At 38.4% G+C, this 23049-nt stretch overlaps 1 protein-coding gene across 2 annotated transcripts in view; it reads right to left on the bottom strand.

Annotated features, from left to right (window-relative positions):
* The window catches only part of kcnn3 (potassium intermediate/small conductance calcium-activated channel, subfamily N, member 3), an 82929-nt gene that overhangs the window by 37288 nt on the left and 22592 nt on the right, over nucleotides 1–23049 (bottom strand). For both annotated transcript variants that reach the window (XM_017309640.1, XM_008431748.2), the window contains exon 3: nucleotides 22119–22214. In XM_017309640.1, coding sequence (XP_017165129.1) covers nucleotides 22119–22214 — 96 coding nt within the window. The remainder of the gene's footprint in view (nucleotides 1–22118; nucleotides 22215–23049) is intronic.

Below are 23049 nucleotides of genomic sequence, written 5' to 3'. Positions count from 1 at the left end.
ATTTTTTATTAATTGCAAAACTGAGGTTTTTTTTTTTTAATCCCAGAAGATAACCGTATCATCAAATTGTACCACTGTCCATATGTCATCATGCATCTATATATTTTTGTTAGGTGACGGATAGTACAGGTGGAGGTAGAAGAGGAGAGTTTTGTATAACAATATTTCATCCATGGGGGCCTCTGAAATAAAAAAAATGTGCTTGTTTTAAAGCAGCATGGGGATGAATTACGTCATAGGCAGATGACAAGTCTATAACTATTGGTGTTTTAAATGCTTAGCAAACTTTGCGGAGTTATTTGCAAGACAATAAAACCTCACCAGCAGAAGAACAAATTACTTAAAACACAACAAATTAAGCATTTCAAAATCATAGAAGTACATTTACTTAAATCCGATGTAGAATAAGCTAATTGCCAAGTACTCAGTGATAATCTTTCCTTTAGCCAAGTAAATCTCTTGGCTCTTTTACTTGACAAATAAATTTGTGTCAAGGGAACATGGTGGATCGCAGCCAGGAGGAAAGCTTTACCCTGCTACTTTTCTTGGAAAACAGATATTAGCTTTATTTTCTTCGGTGTGGGTGAACATCAAGCTTTACTTCTGCAGATGACCCAGATTTGGTGCACATATGTTTCTACCTTCCCTGTAAATTAAAGGCTAATATATTTTGTCTTATCTGCTAAATAAACACAGTCATATGTTTAACACACACTTACATGGCATGCTTGCTCATTACATTTACCACAACTTTCATTTAGACTTTCCCTGCAGGAATAGCTTCAGAGAATATTTCTAGCTCATTGTCGTCCTTCAGAGTGAAATCAAATTTCCGGCTTCACTACAAGCGTTCCTTTAATTGCGGTTTCCCCTCCATGTTTGTGGATATTTCGTGTTCGTAATTGCTGTGGTTACTCTTGATATTGTCACCAAAGCTGCTGTTATAAGGAGGTGGTAAGAGCAGGTTTTCATTGAGGGGGGCCCTCCCTCGAGGAGGAGCTGACAGGAGAGGAGAGAGGGCGGGCGGGTGGGAGTGGGGCTGATGAGCAGAGTGCAGTGGAAGTAGATGAGTGAGGAGTAGAGGAAATAGAGAGATAAAGATAGGTACAAGGGGATATCAGGGAAAGGGAGACATTTTGGTTTGGTTCTGCACTTGGAGGCAAATGAATCACAAAAATCCAAACTAGTTGGACTGAGTCCTATTTCATCCTTTCCAAACACTCCATGCCAGGGGGGTAAGCATATCACACAACCTTTTGTAATTTAATGGCTGGGGGGGGTGGAAACCAGCATCCAAAGTGGAGTATTTCAAACAAAGCTTTTTTTTTTAGGGATAAACATGAAACTAACGGCTGCTGGTCCTGCTTGCAACTACGTAAAAAAAATAAATAATCAGTCGGTAGAAGGATATCCCCAAAAGGCATGCTGAGAAAAAAAATAAAAACAAAACATCTAAACAGTAAAGCATGGCGCTGGCAGCATCATGCTGGAGGATGACTACTCCACAAATGGAACTGCAGGGTTTGTGAAGGGGGATGAGATTATAAGCAGCTCCATTTCCCAGTTAGTTGTGATCCAAAACCTTCATGTGCCAGCTAGAAAGCTGATGATAAAGAGGAGTTTGTTTTTTAAGAATCAAAGTCAGCCAAATCATAAACAATGAGACGACACATTAATGGTGTCAGCCACGCTCCACAGTGGAGCAACTGGTTGCCTTGTAGCAAGAAGTTTGAAGCAAAAAGATTGAAGAGTTTGAATGCCGACATGGGATCTTTGTGTAGATTTGTTCTGCCTTGTAGACTTGTTTGTCTTTTAGCTGATCTGTACAAAACATGTTGACACAAATGTTCAACATTTTAGGTTAATCAAAATGTCACAATCGTAAACCACAATGTCTCAAAGATCATTGTTGTGGATGGAAGGGGTAAAGAGCGAGTGGGAGGAGGAGAAACAGAAAGGCTGGGGCACCGCGAGAGAAACGATAAACTCCCCGACTGTAAATCAGCCGGGTTTCCCAGCTGCCGTCCAGCCTGGGCTCATACAATTCCACTTTACCTCATGATTCATCTCAAGGGCTTTGAGGGCCCCGCAAACATTTATTTAGGAAAACAAAACAAGTCCAGCAACAGGTCAAGCATAGCGTCAAGCAGACGTGACGCCTCGTGTGTCCGAGCTGACTGATCGGAGTCATGATGAGGCTGAAGCTTCTTCAACCACCTGTGGATACGAACACTTGCAGAGTTCACCATCTTGCATGTTACACAGCAAAACCTCCGTGTTTTGCTCAGTGTTCTCCTGGTTGCACACACATGTAGCGCAGCCTCAAGCAGGAGTCATTGTGTAAGCCGTCATTTGAACCAAGGGTCAAACGCTGGCTGTATTCCTTAATGACGGCAGAGAGCGTGCATTTGCATGTTTCTGTTTGTGTGTGCCGTACTCTGTGTGCCCGAGAGAGTGTGAGAGACAGAGTGATATAGTGTGTGTGCGTGTGTGTGTGTGTGTGTGCAGACCCAACCTCGTCATGGTGACTGTTGCCAAGGCGACAACATCAAAGAGCAGCCAAGCTTAATTAGGATCCCCAGTGAGAAAGAGGGAGTCAAAAAGAGAGAGAAGCGCAAGGAAAAGGTGCGGAAAGCGGAGCGAAAACGGAGAAGTAAGAACAAACGCTGAGGTGTGCGTTTGTGAATGAAGAGGGGACACAACTGACAGGTTGTCTAATACTCATGGTGGAGATTTGCAAAGGTTTGTGTGTGTCTGTGTGTGTGACAGCTCATACCTTGGCGAGGAAGGAATGAATTTGTACTGTCATATTTGAAGATAAAATACTTACTTCAACTTTTACAAGTACATATTTTCTTTATTTTTGAAAATAAACGGTTAGGGCTTTACAACACAATCCCTGTTGTAGGATGTCTTACTTTGTCGTAAGGCTTTGAGCGGATTGAGAGGCTTGACAGTACGACAGTCTGGAAAGTATTGAAAATTGAAGACAGACAAAAAAACCCCAAAAAACATCTGAACTTCTTGTTTTCATTTTAAAATATCCACATCAATAGAAATCTAATTACTATCCTTGCTGAATTGTTATCACATCTCCCTAAAAGGTGTGGTACATGTGTATTCACCTTGCTTGAGTCAATACTTCATGGAACTGCTCTGCATTTTACCGCAATTAAAGCTGTGAACATCAATTTTCAAGTCTTGCCACAGATTCCCAAATGGATTTAAGTCTGGTGTGTGCATGGCTGTTATCCTGGGCTTGTGTGTTTTCAGACTCTCACAGGTTTTCTTCCACCACTGACTTGTATCCATCCATCCATCTTTCCATGAACTCTGACCAGCTTCCCTGTCTCTGATGAGAAAAAAAAGCATCACCACAGCCTGATGCCGTCACTACCACGTTCTTACACTGTTAGTTTTTAATGGCACAATTTTCCACAAGTAGTTCGTTTTGCAAGTTTCTGCCAAAAAAGTTGATAAAAGCTGACTGGATGCACCTTCTTCCTCTTGTGTGCTGTGACAATCTCTACCTTCGCTCTACTTTTCTATGAAGGCCAGGTTTGTGGAGACTTTAAATGTACTTGCTTGTGTAGTAGAAAAACTGATACGAATGTCTGAATTATTATTTCTACAGACATTTTTGCTTGATTTCCTTTCAGCTCATAGTGAAAGCAAGTGTCTAGGACAAAGTGCAAGAAACTGGTGCAGCCAAAGGTTCACACAATGTGGGTGAAATCACAGAGAACAAAAAAAAACGTTCAAGCAGGTGTGGTTAGAACTGTATATGCTCAACTGTTTCTCTTTTACGGAGATAGGTTTTTCCTGAGTTCTCCATCTTATGCTTGTGTGTTGTAGGAGCAGGATGTGGTGAAGAGTAAAAAACACTGTGTGCAACTCATATCGGGCTCTGCTCTGACTAGTTCAGTGGCTTCGAAAGATGTTTACCTTCGAATAGACCCTTTAAAAGACAAAGATCGATCTTTCTCTAATTTATTGAAACAGTTTCCGCCACATTTGTTTATTTCAAGTATATTCACATTCATGCACCATGTTACATGTTTACATGATCATTTCTTTTAAAATAAATAGGCAGAAGTATGAGCTCATTTGACTCTTCTTTCTTTGTAAATGAATTTAAAACCATATTTTATTGGTTCTGTCCCATTTACAACCACCTATTGTTTTGTGTTGGTCTATCCCAATAAGATCCCAGTAAAGTATGTTGACGTTTGTGGTTGTGAAATGTAAATGTTAAAAGTGCACTGCATAAGAAAGTATTATTTATAAAATGTTTTTCTTGTTATTTTGCTTTTGATGCAGAAATACAGGGCATGAGAATATCAAGGTCGAAATGTCAGCAACAATACCAGATTTGTTTTTTTAGCTAAAAACAGAGGTGGAAGACTTGAGAAACACTTTATCTAAATTTAGTTTCAGATCAACAACACATTTGTTTGTGATTTAGAAATGTACTTATATTCCCATTTCTAAAGTAATGTCTGATACCAAAGTTAGGCTGTTTAATTAAAAGAACAGTTTGAACAGAGTGGGAAATGACAGGTACAAGAGGAAGAGTGGTGCCCTGTTTCATCAGACATTGAGCTGAAACTCCACACTGTCACTAGCAATTCATGATAAGAAGTTTAAAGTAATGTTAAAGGGAAAAGGTTGAGTTGTTTCGAAACAAGATATGTGACAAAAAAACCCAAAAAACAAAACAAGTTTCTATGCAAAGTGGTTATGCATTAAATTCATACGCATATACATTTTCACTCTGTGCTTTTCCTTCTCCCAGCATCCTCGGCTCAGTGTTTTTTGTCTTCCACAAAATGACATTCCTCTGAATCAGAAGTGAAGTGAGCCTCCTTCCAGCACCGCTAGAGGAAATGAGTGCTTCACCCTTCCTTCTTCCCTGCATCCTTCCCTCCTGTCCTGTCCTGCCGTAGAGTCACGCGGTTGGTCCTTTCCTGGCGAAATCGCCACGAGGAAGGAATAAATAATTAAATTCCATTAGGAGAGTAATCTGTCAGTGGGAGTGAGTGAGTGCCACTGCCCCTACATGAAGAGGGCAGAGGCAGGGGATGACGGAGGACTGCGTAGCAAAATTAGTCCCCAAATGGTTGCAAATGGTTATTAGTCTTCATCATCTGCTGATGAAAAATAGCATTTTTGCATATGAGCAGGGACTAGAGGAAAATGCTGGGCACATCCTAAAAAACGGCATAAATCTACACATAAAACATTTATGAACCACACAGCTTAAATGCATATTATGCATGTCATTAAAAATGTTCACAGCGATGATGACTAGTGTTAACCCCTAATGTTCATGCATGGAACATACAATCATACAAACTCTTCTCAAAGTCCCACTAAAGCAGGATCTTTGCCAATCAAAGACTTTTCTACCAAGTCTCACGTTCTCGTTAATTTTCCGCAACCTGTCCAAGCAGTCAGCGTGGCAAGGCATCACAAGGACAACACAGGGGCAAAGCAAGTCAACAACAATCCACACATCCAGTCCTGAGGGAAAAAAGGTGCCACTAATTAACCTAAAGAAGATGTTTTTTTTTTTTTAAAGATGTTGTTTTTTTTAAACTTTCAAAGAAAGCTGCCGTACCTGGAAAAATCCGCCTTCAAGATCCGAACCAGTGAACTTCCAGCTGTGAGCCAACAGGGCTAATCACCACTAAACTGGAGGGAAGCTTAGCTACCCATTTAAAGCACGGTGAGCATGCTTTGCAGCAGAAATGTGTTTATTAAGTTGGCTACTTCCTGTAACACTGCTTTTTAAATCATATTATACTATGTTACATTTATCTTATCTTTCATAGCAAGTAAAAAACAAAAAAACTAATCCAAAAACCAGTTCCACAGCATGCATGCAACTTTCACAAATTACTTGGGTATTTAAAGCTTTTAGAAAGATAAAAAGCCAGTTTACTTAACAAAACCACTAAAGACTGCGTTTATTTGGCAATAAACGGTGAATACAACTTTAACACCTATAAGGCACAGCTCATTCTGCTCTGCTTCTTAGAGTCAAAATGTTATAAAAAAATTTATAAGAAGCGACTAAAGCTACAATAACTGAAAGCTGCTTTAGAAAACAGTAAGAAACACAGAATGCATGCTGGTTGCTTTATTTTACTAGAAAGACTGCATTGTTAAGAGAGCAAATTTTTCACTTTATGCAAAAAGTAAACTAGAGGAAAGTAAAAAAGGGTAATTTTTTTAAGTACTCAAAGATGCATAGTGGTGGAGTTGGCAGCAATGTTTCCTTGCAGAACAAAGGCCCTGGAGTTTGAATCCCTGCCTGTTCTCCCTGTTCATTTTCAATTGGCCTCTCTAAATTGTCTTCAGGTACGAGTGTGTGTGCATGATTGTTTGTCCTGTGTATCTTTGTGTTGCCCTGTGATGGACTATTGAGAGTCGACCCCGCCTCTCGTCCATCGACCACTGGAGACTGACCGTATGAGGACAATCAGGTGTAGAAGATAAATAGCTGGATGGTCTGAATTCTTTAAAAGTTAAACGTCGATATAGCAGCTCTAAACGCATCTGGATAAAAACGCAATGAATAACTTGAAAGGAAATATTTTTTAAGTTGTTTGCATTTTTTTCCTGGTTACTTGATCGACTTCTGGTCGCCTAGTTGTTCTAACGGTTGTATTTCTATATACGCAAGTTTTACAAGGAGTTTCAGTCGGTGAAGATGGACTGAGGTTGGATAGCAGCTGAATCAACTTGGACATAAAGAACAAACCCACAGGGGAGGAGAACAGAGATTGCGAAAAGAAGATGTGTCCACTTAATTTTTACAGGCTGTGACATCACAGGGCAGAAGGCCGGGGACAGGAAACAAAACGGGAAGCAAGTAAGACAGAAAGAGGACACAGTAAGGAAAAGAGAGACATCAGCTAGAGAAGAGCAGACAAAATAAAAAAGGAGGAAAAAAATGTGTGAAAATGATCGGCATTAAAAATAAGCTGAGGTGTCTACAGAGGTGAAGGTGTGAAGTCTGACAGGCCACTCTCCACCCACGGCATTTCCCCGTCTGCTCCTGCTGCCTGCTAGAGGAGTCTGCGACCTCTCAGTCTTTCCCTCTCAACAAGCCAGCCAACCATGCGTTAACCTCTAAAGCTTCCTCAGAGGGCCTTCATGTTTCTCATTCCAGATGCCTCAAATCATGAAGCCAGACTTCTAAGTGTGCAAAGCCAACAACAAAGAATATTTTGCATGTGATATCATGTGTACACCTTAAAAAAAAAAACGGTGTGCATGTGCAAGAAAATTCCATATCCACTTCCCACGGGAGGTAGAGGGGCTAACGCATGCTAAAGGAGATATTTACTAAAGCAGACAGTGACGAAGCATGAAAGGCTAGCACACACACCTTTACCCACACAGAGAGAGAACTCCAGGGAATGTCTGAGTCCCGTAGCATAGAAAGCCCAGAAAGAGGAAGGCAAAATAAGTGGGGCGAACCAAACACGCACACACACACCCTCACGCGCGCACACACACACGCACGCACGCACGCACGCACACGTACACACCCGGTCTCGACACACAAACCCAGATTCCCACACGGTGAAACATATGAATATTCAAGGAGGATAACACACTTTTCCCTCACTGTAATTGCAGTTGTGAGGGAACACCCCGGTGGCTGTTTCTACGCAAGCATGAGTACAGGAAGCGGGGAAGTGAAGTGAAAAGGAAGTGTTAGAAAGTGTGACAGATGAGGAAAAGATCACAAGTCAGGCGTGTGCGTGTGCTATGCAGGCTTGTTTTCAGGCAGGTCTAAAAACGGCAAGTGGAAGGAAGGGAGTGAAGAGAGTTTTCCACCAGTGGTGTCTAGAGACAAGGAATCTCCTTCACTCAGAGCAGATATGAAAGACATGCTGTAATCCCAAAAATGTCCTGGGGTAAATAAGACACACATGGCATTTGATAAATTGGCGTTTCATGGAAATAAGCAGATGAATTGCTTCTTTCATGTCCAGAGTCAAGATTCTGCTGTGTTCTGCTGTTACATTTTGTCATCCTCTATCATTCGCAGACCGAACCGAGCATGCACGATGCAGACTCTGCAGAGTATGACATCATTAAGTGACTAAGTATAGGCGTCTTCCTCAATGAGAAAAGACATCTCCCTTGCAAGACAACGGCTCACTTTGTTTTCTAATGCCATCTTGCCTTCCTGTGAGTGTCCATGAGTGCCAAGCTGCTGTCTCCTTGATCAATGGAACGCCTCTAAAACTCTCCAAAAGTAACCGAATAACACGAGTCAGTAATGCTTAAAGTGCACTAATGGACTGGAGAAACATCCCTTTCTTGCACACTCTCTTTAAAAGTTTCTATTTGATTAGTTTCAACATCAATTCAATTTTTGCCTTTCAAGTGCAGATTTCTTTCAAGTGCATGAACTACAATGAATCATTTTCCATCAGAGCAGGTTTTTTTTTTCTCTCCTGTTGTTGCTGAGTTTGTTTCCACCTGTGAAGAAAACAAGAGAAGCCTGAGGTCGAGATGGTGGATAAGGGATTCATGCAAAACGCAGCGCTTCAACTCCATGGGCACGTACGTCAGAAGTATGTTTCTCAAATATACAGAGCTATAGAAAAGTGGCTCTTTGGTGTACCTTTAGCAATAATTAAACATTTTGGTTCTAAAAATACTTACACATATCAGACAAAGACTGCATAAAGCTTTTTCAAACAATGATTTCATTTATTAAATAAAGAAAAGTGACCAGTTTGATCTCTTTGAAAAAAAATGGCCAATCTTGTTAGACGATTTACTAACTTTGATTAGTCCATTTTTTTTGGGAAGCTGAGTTCAGTTTACCAAATCGCATCCCAGTCTAATTATTGCCAGAACTGTCGAGGCAAAACTTAATTTAACCCGTCTGACAACATGAAGTAGACTAAAAGATCTGGAAAAGCAACACATCACGTCCTGAAACAAACTGGAAACAATTATCTGCAAACGGAGCAGTAGTGAGCGTCCTCAGGAGTAGAAAACTTCTCCAGAACAGCATCAATGAGCATCTGAAGCACTGCATGCCTCAATTACCTACACATAGGTTAGTGTTCAAGTTTCAAGAAATGAAGAAGCCAGGCAAAAATTGACATCGATGGGAAAGATCACTGCTGACAAAAAAGAACAAAAAAGCCTGAGTGATGATCCCCAAGTAGCCCCAGTAAAATCCCCGTTGTTTGAATATGTGTTTTTGGAACAAAAACAGGGGAAATATTATAAGATTTGTTTTCTTCTTTCTGCTCCCTTTCATTTTATTGAGTTGTGTATTTTCTCTATTGTATATAATTGTTTTGCTTTTAATGAAAACGAATAAACAGAAAAAAAAGACAATATGATGTTGGCTGTGTGATGGTCTGGTGCTGCTATGCTGCTTCAGCGCCTGAAGGACTTGTTGTACTCGATGTTCTGGAACAGAAAGTCCTGAAGGCAAAGTTCAGTCAGTCTAACCTTATGCTCAAGCGGGTTAATCAACAGGTCAATGACATAAAACGCTACAACATGTCCAAGCCTAAATCTTCTTTAGATTTTGTGGGGCTACCTTATGTAGTTCATGCTCAAAATATTTCCCATGTTGCTAATAAATAAAAAACAATTCTGCAAAGAAGAGCAACACTGTTCTTCTTTTGTTTGCTTTTGTTTTAGATGCATTTTCTTTGTAAATAACTTTGTTCATGAATTTGTTACACTATGTCCAATAAAGTCAAACTCAAAGTCTTCTACGGCAAAGTAAGAGTGATTGTCAATTATTGCAAACGTTTGATGGCAGCTGTTGCTATCAAAGGTACTAGACCAGATACTAGTTTTCATAGAGTAGCGGTGGATTGTTTTTATTCCTGAATTAATGATGTCATAATTTGAAAGCTGCATTTTGGATTTACTCTGTTTGATATTAAAATCTGTTTGAGGATCTGAAATGAGAGAAGAAAAAAAAAATACAGAAGCAGGACATCTGTAGAAGAACAAATGATTCTTCACAGCAAAGCACTTCTCCGGTTTTTCTTTTTCTATTAAATCAAGCCTTTGAACATTGTCTGGTTTTAGGCCTTAAAATTATCTCTCTGATTAGCCGCTTGAATCACAACTGATTCATGATGTTTCACTATTCCGTCAGCTGCCGTCCTAATGGGTTTTGTCTTGATTTACCATTGACTAGACCCATATATTTCCCTTTTCAGTCTCCATTAAGTCTAAACAATCGCAGTCTGTTGGTCTTGTAGTTAACTCAGTCTAATGGAAAGAGGTTGTTCAGATAAGGCCGTGAATCACAACACCCTGACGATGAGTTAATGCTGGTTCCAACCATCACCACTTGAATTCCAACAAATGCACAAATACGGACAATTGCTGAAGCCAAACGAGTCAGCGGTGCTGCAGCGGCGCCTCCCAACAGTATGAATGCTAGCAACCATCAAACTTTTTCTTTCAGTACAAAGCGGTTTGCCAAAACAATGACTGAGAAACTCTGCAGAGCTTGAATGTTTCACAACAGAGGTAATCCTAAATGTTTTCACCATTTCAAAGTGAAACATTCAAAGCTTTACTTCACAAAGTGAAGCTGGGTCTTTGATCTTATTCTTTATACAAACTTCACAGACAAAAGCAAAAATACTTTCAGGAAATTAAGAGGAAGGACTTTAGTCTCAGCAATGACTACAATGTTATGAATTTTGTTCAACTGCATGAATGCGTTGATCGCGGTGCCGATCAGATCAGCTGTGATTTTATGTCTCCCAAACTCTTATCTTTTATCCAGAGAAACATGCGGCAGAATTGTTTTAAGCTAATTTATAAAAACGGCAGGTTATTTGATTGCTGCATTATACATGATGTACGTTAGTGGTTGATTTACAAATCTGGTTTTCCTAATAATCTATTAATTTCACCCTTTCAAGTGCCACTCATTGGGAATGAGTGACTAAATTGGCTGCTGCAGCTCACCTTCTGTCTGTTCGTGTAATGTCACCAGCTAATGCTAACGTGCTAAGTGCAAAGGGATTTGATTGCATTCCAGCTAATTTATCATTGAGTCATATCAAAACAAACTGTAAAAAGGCTAGCATAAGACTATCACTTAATACAGTCTAGCTGTATGAATTGGGTCAAACATAAATGGTAAACCTTTTCAGGTGACCCATTGAAATTGTAGAGATTTTGTTGATAACCTTATATCACAACAGAAACGTAGGTTGGGACAAAGTGTCTGTTGCTGTGAAAACATCAGCATCATTGGTTTGTAAGCTAGTTGGGACACAATGCAAAAACTAATGTCTAATTTCCACAGTACACCATGAAATATGAATTAAAATATGTGTGTTAACTTAATGCACTATGCATACCAAGATACTAAGCAGATACATTTGGACTGAAAAACAGCAGAGAAACACTATTCATATTTTTTTTCCTTTCTCACAATTTCCACATCACTATTTGTGCACTTTAGCATTTTTGCTTTAAGAGCAAGAAAAGTCTATCTAGCAGGCAACACTATATAATTAGCAGGCAGAATATGGCAGAATATTAGTGCATTTAAAATATAATATCTAACCACATAGTACATCCAAAAATTGCATGTTTAACACTGCAATTATAACTGTGATTCAGTCTGTTGTGCAGCTCTAACATACAGGTGTTGATGGTAATAACTTTAAAGCTGTATCAGACTCGGACTCAGTGTCGAGAGATTAATAGTACTAAAGTCATCAAGTCAATATAAGCGACAGAAACTCTTAATCAGAACCGCTTTAGTTCATTTGAAATTCTAACATGTAGCTAAATAGGCTCTGATTTCATTAATGAAACTTAATGAAAGTACTGTGACAAAATTTTTCAATTACCTGAAGATCAGTAAGTAACCACAATCACCAAAGAATACATCTAATATTTGTAACAACAATCAATTATCAACACTGATGATGGGCGGGTGATTAATATGTCAAAATGTTTACGGCAAATTAGATCTTTTACAGTCTCGCCAAGGATTTTATCTACTTTCTTTCCCTTCCTTTTGTCACCATCGACAACAGTCATCCCCTGACATTAAATCCACTAACGCTGCTGTCACACGCAGTAGGTAGCGATAAACAATCGGCAGCCGCTGCTCAACTCTGCAGTAAAAGATGGATGGACTCAAAAATGAGTCATGCAATTCATATTTGTGGTTAAAAGTCTGAATATGTGTACTACTGCGTTGAGCTCAGCTGCAAATAATTTGTAAAGACTTCAGAAAGATACAAAATAGAGCAAAAAAAAAAGGTTAACAGTAACTGCAGGGGCTGAAACAAACACTGTAATACACAGTTCTAAAATCAGTTTAGCAGTAAAGTAAGTCTGCATTATTTTATATTTGCCTAATAAACTTGAGTTGAAGCATCAGACCAGTGCTCAATGTCTCAGATGAGAGGTGGAAAATGGCGCCTGGATTAATTCTTTTAACGTATTTGTGTTGTTTTTTTCTTCCTCCTATGAGCACACACTGTTAAATAACTATTGCAACCGAGTTAAACACACATTTACACAAAAACAATAAATTCAGAATTAGCAGATGATAGTTTAAGAGAAATGACTGCCATCCTTAGTGAATTTGCAGATAATACAGTGCTAGCTACCCTCACAGGTCTGCACAGTTGGTCCAGTGGTTGCTCCCTGTGCATACATAGGATTTTTATCTGGTTCCAACAAAAAATAAATGCAAATTTGACTAAACAAGATTTTTTTTATTTTTTTTATTTGTGAATGACCATCGATTGTGTATTTGCATAGCTAAATGTCCAGGTTGAACTCTTATCCTCTTGTCTACTGACTGATAGTTTTGGCTAAAGGCCCACAGGCACACAAAACAGAATCAGGTGAGTTCAGAGATCATTCATATAATTTCCTACAAAGCTGTTAGAAAAAACAGCTACTGCCTTAATTCAGATTTTAAGCATCAATGTTCTGATGCACAATATCAAAAGACGAAAAAATATTTCAAACGGAAAGAAACAAAGGAAAAGGACATTTCATGTACATGGTAAAGTATGATGTAAGCTAAATGTGTCTAATCATTTTCCACACAAGGCAGAAATTACCCCTAGAAGATTCCCAAGAAGCACCAAGTCTAAGCTGACTGCAGTAGACATTTGTATGAACATTTTTAGGCAGCAGGAACAAGTGAGATTTGATGGCTGCTAACAGTCCAATTTTGTGCTTTCATGTATATTACACAGCAGAGCAGTAGCCACAAATAATCCCCCCGAATGAGCACTTAAAAATATGTAAACTTCTGCAAGAAGACAGTATTCAGATAAGAAGCCAGTAAAGGAGAAAGCAACAAACTGTCTCCATTTAAGTCTGTAGTTACATGCCTCATATATTTATAATTTTTATGCCCAAATGTCCTCAACAGCTTACTAAAATACATATTTTCCACTCTTCACAAGCCCTCTCTGAGATCAGTATGATCTATGGAGGTTCTGCTCAATCTCTGAATTTTGATTCTGTTCTGACTCAAATTATACCTCTGTTTTTTTTTTATGTTCAGGTTTGGATATAGTATGTAGTAACTCCAAGCAGCAGCAAGTCTTGCTCATCAGCATTTTATTTGATATGCCAGGCTGTAAACAAAAGCAGTTTACAAATTCAAACAAACCTTGTTAGGTTGATGTGAAAAAGGACACAGAGAATAGAAAGCACCATCCTCCTGTACTATATTTGTAACCCTGTCCTACTGTTCCTTATTTGTGTTTCGTTTCAACAATATAAGAAAAAAAGAAAGGAGCCTCGGCTTGAAAAAGAAGAAAGAAGCATTTCATCCTGCTGCTTAGCTGATGAAGGTCTGGATTATTCTTTCTATGTCACAACAAAGCTGAAACTTATGGCAGAGGAGCAGAAACCTCTGATTTTATTTTAGAAAATTCTAAAGATTGTGAAGAATCTTCATAATTTGAAGAAGTGTTCTTTCTTCTTTTTTTTGTAGCAAAGATGGCCTAAAAAAAAAGAAACCTCAGGAAAACAATCAAGTCGTGACTTCAGTCACAATGAGTTGAAGTTTTCAACCTGTGTGTTGATTGAACATTGTTGGAGATCCAGGGAAGTGCAAGGCAGCTTGATTCTGGTGCACATGTAGATAGATTAACATGTATTGTTAGAACCTGATCAATTCTCAGGTTAATCTTTTTAGATTTCTAACAAGATTAAAACTCCCAGACATTAACGAGGAAAAACCCATTTTTCTTTTGTGATGTTAATAAGACAAACAAAGCCATTGTAGTCAGTGAAGATAGCCATTAACTGCTCACGTGAGGCTTACAACTTTGAGTTTGGGTTACTCCCCACCAGATTACAAGAGCTTAAAGTGTAAAACCTAAAGCCTGGCACGGAGGCAATTAAGTCAGCAAAAGATGCAGAGTGACTCAAAGAGAAAAGAGACACAATCGAGCTACTTTCATGGTCTTTTACTTCTTTATGACACAGGAGTAAAAAAAGGAAGAGAGTGAGAGAAATTCATACGAGTGTTAAAGTACAACAGGGGCAAAGAAGAGGAGCAAGTGAGAAGCTGAATGCCGCGTAACGAGGGAGTAGAGCAGTCTGGAGAAAAGGATGTGGGACTCTACAACAAAATTGAATTGAAGCCCGTTGGAGGAAAAGAGAGAAGAAATCTAATCTGATAATGTCGGAGGAGCAGCAGGCGAAAGAAAGAGGGAAGAAAGACGGAGAAGCATACTTCTTGTGGTAAACAAACCGTACCGAGATAAAAGACGTGAGAAGAGGGAAACCAGAAAGGAGTTTAGAGGGAGAAGTGAGAGAGTGAGAGAGGAAATGTAAATGCCAGCCAAACTCGATAACATCATTCAGATCCCAGCAACTGCTAAATGAATGTCTCATAAAAATACATACATGCGGTTTGTGTGTAATATCCTGCAGGTCGGGGGTCAAAATGCTCAACGGAGTCTGTCCGATCTCTGAGCGAGATATTTACTGAATAATGCCTTTCATTTTGTATGACAATGTTTCTCACAATGTGCATCATTTTGTGCCTGACAAATCCAACAATAACCCATGCAACACACGCACACACACACACGCACACACACGCACACACACACACACACACACACGCACACACACGCACACACACGCTGTTCAGCCATGAAGGTAAACAAGGGTGGAGTCAGGAGGGCAGGTGCACAAATGTTATAAAAAATGCATTGGTCTGAGGTGGTCTTCTGGGATGAATACAGTTTTAAATTTGCAAAGAAGTAATGAATAAATCTCAGGGACACCCCACTCTGTCACCGTCAGGAAGCAGCTGCAGCATGTAATTACGTAGCTTTTCTATAGCTGTGATTATGAGAGGGTTGAGAAAAAAACAAAACAATATGGTGAAGTAATACGCATTATGATTTTGATATGGTGTAGCTTTCAATTACAGTGAGCAAAAGAAGTGGATTAAAATTGTTACACCTCATTGAGTACCGATTGCCCTTAAAGACCTTTTAAACTAAAGGAAAAGCCTTTAAAGTAGAAGTTATTTCAGTTCACGTTTGAAGTAGCACTAAGGTAGTAAGCAGAAGTTTGCAATGCATGTACAACAAAGTGTTTAATACTGTTTTGAAGATTTAGGCTAGGTTTTTTTCCCATAAAAGTATTTGTTTTTTTCTCTCCACCCATTTTCTATGAATGCATCAGTGGGTGAAAGACAGTTCATCAAACCACAGGAGATAAAGCCAGTTCATCACAGGGTCAATGCAAACCAAAAACACCAGAGACAGAAACAGAGTGAACCAAATTGCCGTTTCGTAGCTTCTGCTAACCACGAGCTTTTCAAATAAGTTTTGGAAATATTAGAGCACAACATTTGTAAAAGTTGATTGATTAAGTCACAAAAGATATTTTATTTATTCATAAAAAAAGCACAATTTTGTGACAAAATGTTTTAAATTTGTAATGTCTAAACGAATACAAAATAAATAAAAGTTTGCATTACAACAGTTAGACCTTTGTTAGGAAGCAAAACCGAAAACACTCCGAATGCAAACATTTCAGGATAGTATTTAAAGGCAATAATACGATGTTGCTTTTTATTCTTTAATGGACTCAATTTTTTAAACCTGTATTATCAACCATACACTTATGACATTATTAAAGCATATCATTCATTTAAACCCAGCAGTTTTAGTGAGAAAATCTTCTTAATACCGGAATTTGTAAAAAAAAAAAAAAAAGAAAAACAAGCAGCCAAAGCTAGAGCCGTAAACAAGAATTACCCTGTCGAGCTGTCATCTGCTGTTGTGTAGAAATGTGCACATATTATCACCTTCCTCACTCAAACGATTATCCAAAGTGATTTTAGGCTAAATCCCAACATCACCTCCCCCAACCTGCAGGGATTCCCACCTCTACGTTGGCAGCGTCCTCCCAAAGTCCTACCTTTATTTAATCAAAAGGAATTACTTATTGAGTAGATTAACAAAAGAACATTTTATATCTCTCTTCCCAGCTCAACATGCTCCCAATCTCCTGCCGGCACTAGCATCCCCATCACGTGCAGCAACCGCAGCAGGCGTGGCTGGGCAACGGACGCTTTGTGTTAAAGTGACTTCAAACTTTATGAGCAGAAAAATATTAGATATATTTTTAATTAATGAATTTCAGGCAGTTATTTTGTGTCGATGAGCAACAGCTGTAAACACTAGGATGGTTTGTCTGTTCATTAGTTTAATAACAATGACTGATTTTTAACCTCCAGATTAATCACAAACATTTTAACTGATGAGTTCAGTTAAAATGTTCAAATGAACTTTGTACATGAAGACCTTATTTATAGATTTCTGGATGAAGTCAGAGGACTGGAGCAACCGGTGACAGACAAATCCTTTTTTATTAAACTTGCTTGCATCTTTGAAGCACAAGAAATTGCTTTTTTTTTTTTTTGCCTGCGATTTTGCGTTTGCTACCCTGAGGGGCTTTAACGTTGACATCACCGGATGATAAGTGTCTTAATTTTACAAAACACCTTAACTTGATGAACTTAATTACTTTTCCTGCTTCAAGAAATAAGGAGTCGTTCACAAGAGTAAGGAAAGTAAATAATCTGAATTTGAGGTGTAACAGGAGACCGTCGCATGTACGTACAGATACCCGGAGATTTATAAAACATAGCAACCTAGTGTGAGACTTTTATTTTCAATAAGTTGTCTTAACTTAGAACATTTGCTTAGTAGGAAATATGTGAATTGCAATCAATGTCACTATTGTGACATTTTCCAATTATTGGAATATTTTGTAATATCGCGCAGCCCTCGCTAACACTATACTATATCAATTTGTTTTTCCTTCTGGTATTTTTGGTTTCAATTATTTTCTGATTTGCTAAGGCTAATGTAAGCGTACTTTCTGGGCTTTTATGTGACTTGTTGAAAGTGTGGCATGTTTTCTTTGCAGATTGATCACGTGAAGAAAAAACTTGAGAGAGTTATTTTCCTGCGTCATAAAATATCCACTTTGCTTGGAATATTATTAATGACTTTTATAACAGTGGGCCATGCTGGGACGGTTTCTTCCACACTTCTCTTGGTTAAACCTCAGCTGATTGTGCCCTAAAAATTAGGACTGAACAAAGTTAATTCTGGATCAAGATCAAGAATAATTGTCCAATACCCATTTTTAGGGACACCTACAAGCGAGAAGAAATAAAGGGAAAATAGTCGGAGCACTGAAATATTATGTAGTTCTGCAGATTAGCAAGGCACCACGGTCTACCTGCAGGGAATAATAACCACTCTGGGGACCCTCACTGGATCCCATGAGGCTCCCGTATTAGTCAATAAATTGTCTATGTGCATCAGCTGGAAATGGTTTCAGATGGAAACCCCAGCTAAATGACTGTGGTAGCATTGTATCAGTGAAATGACAAACATCACAATAAATATAATGAAGCATGAAAGCATTTCTGATTGATTCTTTCAGCCTTACAAGAGGTGAAGGTTGTGTGTGATGTGTGTGTCTTATTAGTTTCTGTGTGTTAAATTGTGCTCTCTGTGGATACGTTGAATGGCAGTTTTATTATCGGCTCCACGTGTATTTAACGTACAGTGTGTGTCTATTTGCTGCAAGGCAATGGAGCCAGCTTTGTCGATCCCACCAAGACTCTCATTAATGTCATTAATTGGGTGGCGTCGACACACACCTGGGTACTCGGGTCTATGATGTGAACAATGTGGACACGGCTCAGATGAGCCTCAGATGGGCTTTGTATTTAAAATATTTTTTTTTTTTACAAAGCAAAATAACTACTGAAAAATCAGTAACGAGCAGCAGTAAACCTGTCCTGGACCAGAGCAAAAACTCACTTCTTTCTGGGTTGATGGTGAACTTTAAGAGATTAACATCTATAAATATTCAAAACGATGAATTCTTTTAACAATCCCAGAAAATATCAAGTGTTATTTTGCAATTGCAAGTAATGTTCCCCACCTTTGGCGTCAGTCTAAGAGAGGTTTCCAGTCTTTTGTCCAAAATCCAATTCAGTTTTTCAGTTTTCAAGACAAGTACAAGACAAGTTTCCAGTTTTTTTTATTTTTTTTTATCTCAAGTTCAATTGTAGGCATAAGACTCTGGTCTGCTGTTCCTCTGTCAAGACTAAAAGACTTTTATCCAAACTCAAATCCACTTCTCCAGTATTTTACCTCAAATCCAAATTGTTTGCCCCAACTGTTGATCAAGTTTGAAGCATTTTGCACAAAATCCATGTCAGGTTTGAGGTATTTTGCCCAAGGTACAATTCAACATATTTTATCCCAAGTCCAAATTAATTCTGAGGAATTTTATCTGGAGTCCAAATCAAGGGTCCCGTCTTATATACTGAGATCAAGAAAAAGCTCCAGTCCTCTCTTTCAAGTCCAAGTCAAGGTTCTACTTTTTGATCCCAAGTCCAAATCAAGCTTTCTGTCTTTCATATCAACTTCAAAGTAAGTCTTAAATCTTTTATCTCAAGCGCAAATCGTGTCTAATGGTTTCATCCTGGCGAACTTTCGCTTGTTGGATGCGTGTCATCTACTCCGCCTGTAGCACTGCACTGCCGTAAGCTACAAATTTAAATAGTGGTTTTGCTCTAATATTAGTAATCCTATATTCATCACACAACGTAGCATTTAACATTTGTCTTTCTTTTCAAATTCTTTTGAAAATATGTGTGCTGTTCATCCAAAGAGACTTCTGTAAACTGCATTTTGCATATTCATAACATGCAGTCTTTACCTCATCAGTAAAGCAAATCCGGATTTATGTACAAACAAAGTAGCAGATATTCATTAACACATGTTAATGTAAATTCTGCATCAGTGGGATGGAAAATGCTTTTATTTTGATTACCAGAAGTCTCAGGTTATTAGAGGGGAAGCCCATATCTCGAGTCTTTGTTTTGTGTGAGACACGTTCCCATATGTGCCAATTTTCAACTAAAACGTTGATGCTTCACGTTTGTCTCATTACTGAGGTCTAGTCAAGATATAACAATAAAAACAGTAAAATCAAATATCTGTAAGAAATGTCATTGTCTCTCATCCTCCTACCAGTTCTTTTCAACCTGCCAGTTATGTAATCAATCCTGGAAAAATCGTGCTATATTGCTACATTCATATCTGTACAAGCCAGTTTGAAGTCAACCAAGTATCGCAGTGATGCATCCAAATTAAGCAGCATCTGATCATAAACTGCTTTTTGTGTAGACTTTTCATGTACCACTTTGCAGCAATGTGTCATGCTGCTAAATTTATGGGCACAAACACTGGCTTAGATAGGAAAAAAAAAATGTTTGCAAAAACATACAATTGGACACGGAGACAAATAATGCCTCAAAGGCATGGACATTTTTTGCACTTGCTTTAAATTTGGACAATATTTATTGGGTAAAGTTAAATTTCCTCCAAAAATAAAATGTGTTAGGTTTTGCAGTCTCTGTGGCTCTGATGCTGGAAGGAATTTGCAGGAAGCAAAGAGGGGAAGAGATAAAATGAGCTTTTTCCATCCTTGTGTTGCCCAATGTTATTCGTTTTCATTTTCTTTCTTTCCTTTTTCTTTTATCTACCATAAATTACATAGCTGGGTTTTATTTCATGCACTTTTAGTTGCATTGTCCCTGCAAAAAAAAGCAAAAAACAAATGTCTCTTCAAGCACTGAAGCATAAGGAGAGTACGATACATATTCCTTTATGTTTTTTAAAAGGTTTTTTTTTTTTTTTTTGCAGCTTTCAGAGGTAGAAAAAGAATTAGTTTCATTAAAATTTTCTTCAGCGCTACTTGCTAATGGAACAGAGTTACTTAAAGCAGACTCCCTCACAAGTTGATTATTGCGCTCACACTGCCACACTGCTAATGCATGCAGCACAGTCGACTCCTCGGTTAAAGTAAAGTTGCTTACATTTGGAGTCAGTTTAATTTATGGCTGGACAGAATAACAGAGAGAGTCTGATAAGGAAACACTTCTCTAAGCTAAAATGATAATTCTCTTTTATGAGGTTCTTGCAACGACCGAAAGAGAGTAACAACCCTTCTGAAATACTGTCACTGATTTAACACCAGACACAAGCTTTTTAACAACAACTACTGTGAAACCTGATCGGTGTTTATCTGACTGGTTTAATCTATGCTCATGAATAAGTATCATCTTCATAGCAAAAGAAATTTACGCTGTCACTGAGTGACCATTTGTACAGATTTAATCTATTTCAGGAGTCAATTAGTTACACTGGCTGCTATGTTTGTATGCTGATTGGAGACATCTTAGAATGCAATCATCATCGCTCTGTATTGACTCTATTAAACTGGAGTGAAATTAGAATTTAATTGAAACTATATGTCATTGTTTCCCAATCCTGGTGCCGAGGGCGCACCGCATTGAGAGGAAAATGTTGCAGCGGTAGTTAGTCAAGAGGTTTTGTAACAATTGGTTTAATTGTGCAATAATTTAAAGCAGCTATTGTTAAGCAAGGGAGCCAGTTCAAAACCTGGAGAACTGGCTGCCTTCTGGACTGGGATTGGGAAACACAACTGAATCTGAACTTAAATCTGTTGTGAATTCAAATAGAAATATCCCACTTAGTTGGACAGAGATTGGAACCAGATGGTTTTTCTTTGATTGGCTCTGATCTGTGATCTCCTCACTAAACAATGAAAAATCTTCAGTAAAACAAGATGTCCTCATTGTAAAATTAAAACTAATATCCTCATTATATGTTGTGTCTCTGCCATATGTCTCAGTAGTGAATGAGGATAAGCTGCCTTCGTACACATTTATGAATGTATTTCCATGAATAATGAGATAATCAGCTAAGATAAATGATCATGAATTATTATTTTTGGTTGAAAGAAATTCCATGATACATAACTCGTACACAAGCATACGGCCACTTCAACTGTGACAGATTCTACGGAAATATTCCTATAATGACCCAATATTAGCATTACTTAACCTCATGTGACAAGATGTGAGTTCCACACCGTTGATCGCAATGCCCATGCACTATTCAGAACAAGGCTGCTTTAAAAGCAGAACACATTCATTTCCTCATTTTAGGACATTTTTACATAGAAAGATGGATTTATGTTGGATTTAAATTTACCACATCCCTCAAAATACTACCAACAAATCCTTTTTTATGTGTTACAGCTTGCAGAAAAGCATAAAATCAGTCAAATCTGGATTGGTACATCAGAACTCAAAGGACATCAGAAATGGTCACAACCAGGAAAAGTGAAAGTGAATACAAAGCTAAAATGTCTTAGAGTAACAAGGACTTTATCACAGTTGATTAATAGTGGAAGTAAACAGCTTTACTGTGTAGTTCTAAAATAAGATGATATTTGTTGTAATTTTGTGTAATACTAATACATTTGTAGAAATTAATCAAATCTGCTTGTTTGGCACATGGCAAAGATCATCGTTTAGGTTTGACTTCTTTTCAGCTGCGCATTGTTTAGAGCTCATCAACAGACGGCGTAATTATAATCACTGCAAACTCCCCAGGCCTATTAAAAATGGCATCTGGTTTTCACATTCTGTACATCTGCACATGGATATACAGGTGACCTACCTGAACCTCACGTGCGTGGTAGGCTATGATGAGGCCCAGCAGGATGACTGTGGAGAGGCTGATCAGACACTTCAGGGCCAGAGAATACATGGAGCTCTGCAGAAAGACAAAATACAGTTACCAACATCATTAAGGACATAAAAACAAATGGACGTTTGAGAAGGAATTTGTTCTGGTAGTTTGATTGTAGAACTAGACAGAAAAAAATCGGAAAACTTAAAAAAACAAAACATAACTCGAATTAACATTCAGCTGTCACACATTAAAGCAGGAAGCTGAAGTAAAGTGGAACTGTAGTGTTTGACCCATCAATATCTGTCTGGAGTCAAGAAGCTTTAAATCCTCTGCTTGTCTGGTTTGATAGTGCTTATAATCAATGCTGTGGGGAACTTCCAATCAATACACCTCATAGCACTTCAGTGGCTTCTTCTAGGCTCACCAACCTCTCACTTAGAGCAAAGCAAAACTTCATGTGGTTATCACACCAACGCACACAGAAACCCTCACTTGAGTATTAGTGCAAGACACAGTAAAAGAAAGAAAAACCACATGGACGAATTTGTTGAGAACGAATGAATGAATTAATGAAGCCAAGTCTTACGATGCTAGTAACAAATTCAATTTTAAATTAATTAGATGCTACAAGATGCCCAATGAACAACCTGTAGCTGTTGGTTTGCTGACTATATTTACAGAGAACAAGAAAAAAATCAGTTCAGCAAACGTACATATAAAACTCACCACAAACTCTATGCGTGTTACTATTTAAACTGTTTAAACATTGTCTGATTCTTCAGATTTTAACCATTCAAATATATGCTGTATATAAGTAAAAATAGGGATCTGGTGGGGCTGATTTAGTCTGGCCGCTGCACTTCCCCTCGGTTACTCCTTCCTCCTCTCATCCATTTTCGTCATGCACCATGAGATC

This window comes from Poecilia reticulata, linkage group LG16, assembly GCF_000633615.1.
Source record: "Poecilia reticulata strain Guanapo linkage group LG16, Guppy_female_1.0+MT, whole genome shotgun sequence".
NCBI classification, from domain to species: domain Eukaryota; kingdom Metazoa; phylum Chordata; class Actinopteri; order Cyprinodontiformes; family Poeciliidae; genus Poecilia; species Poecilia reticulata.
Note: the sequence above shows the minus strand (reverse complement) of the source record. Positions and strands in the feature narration are given on the sequence as shown.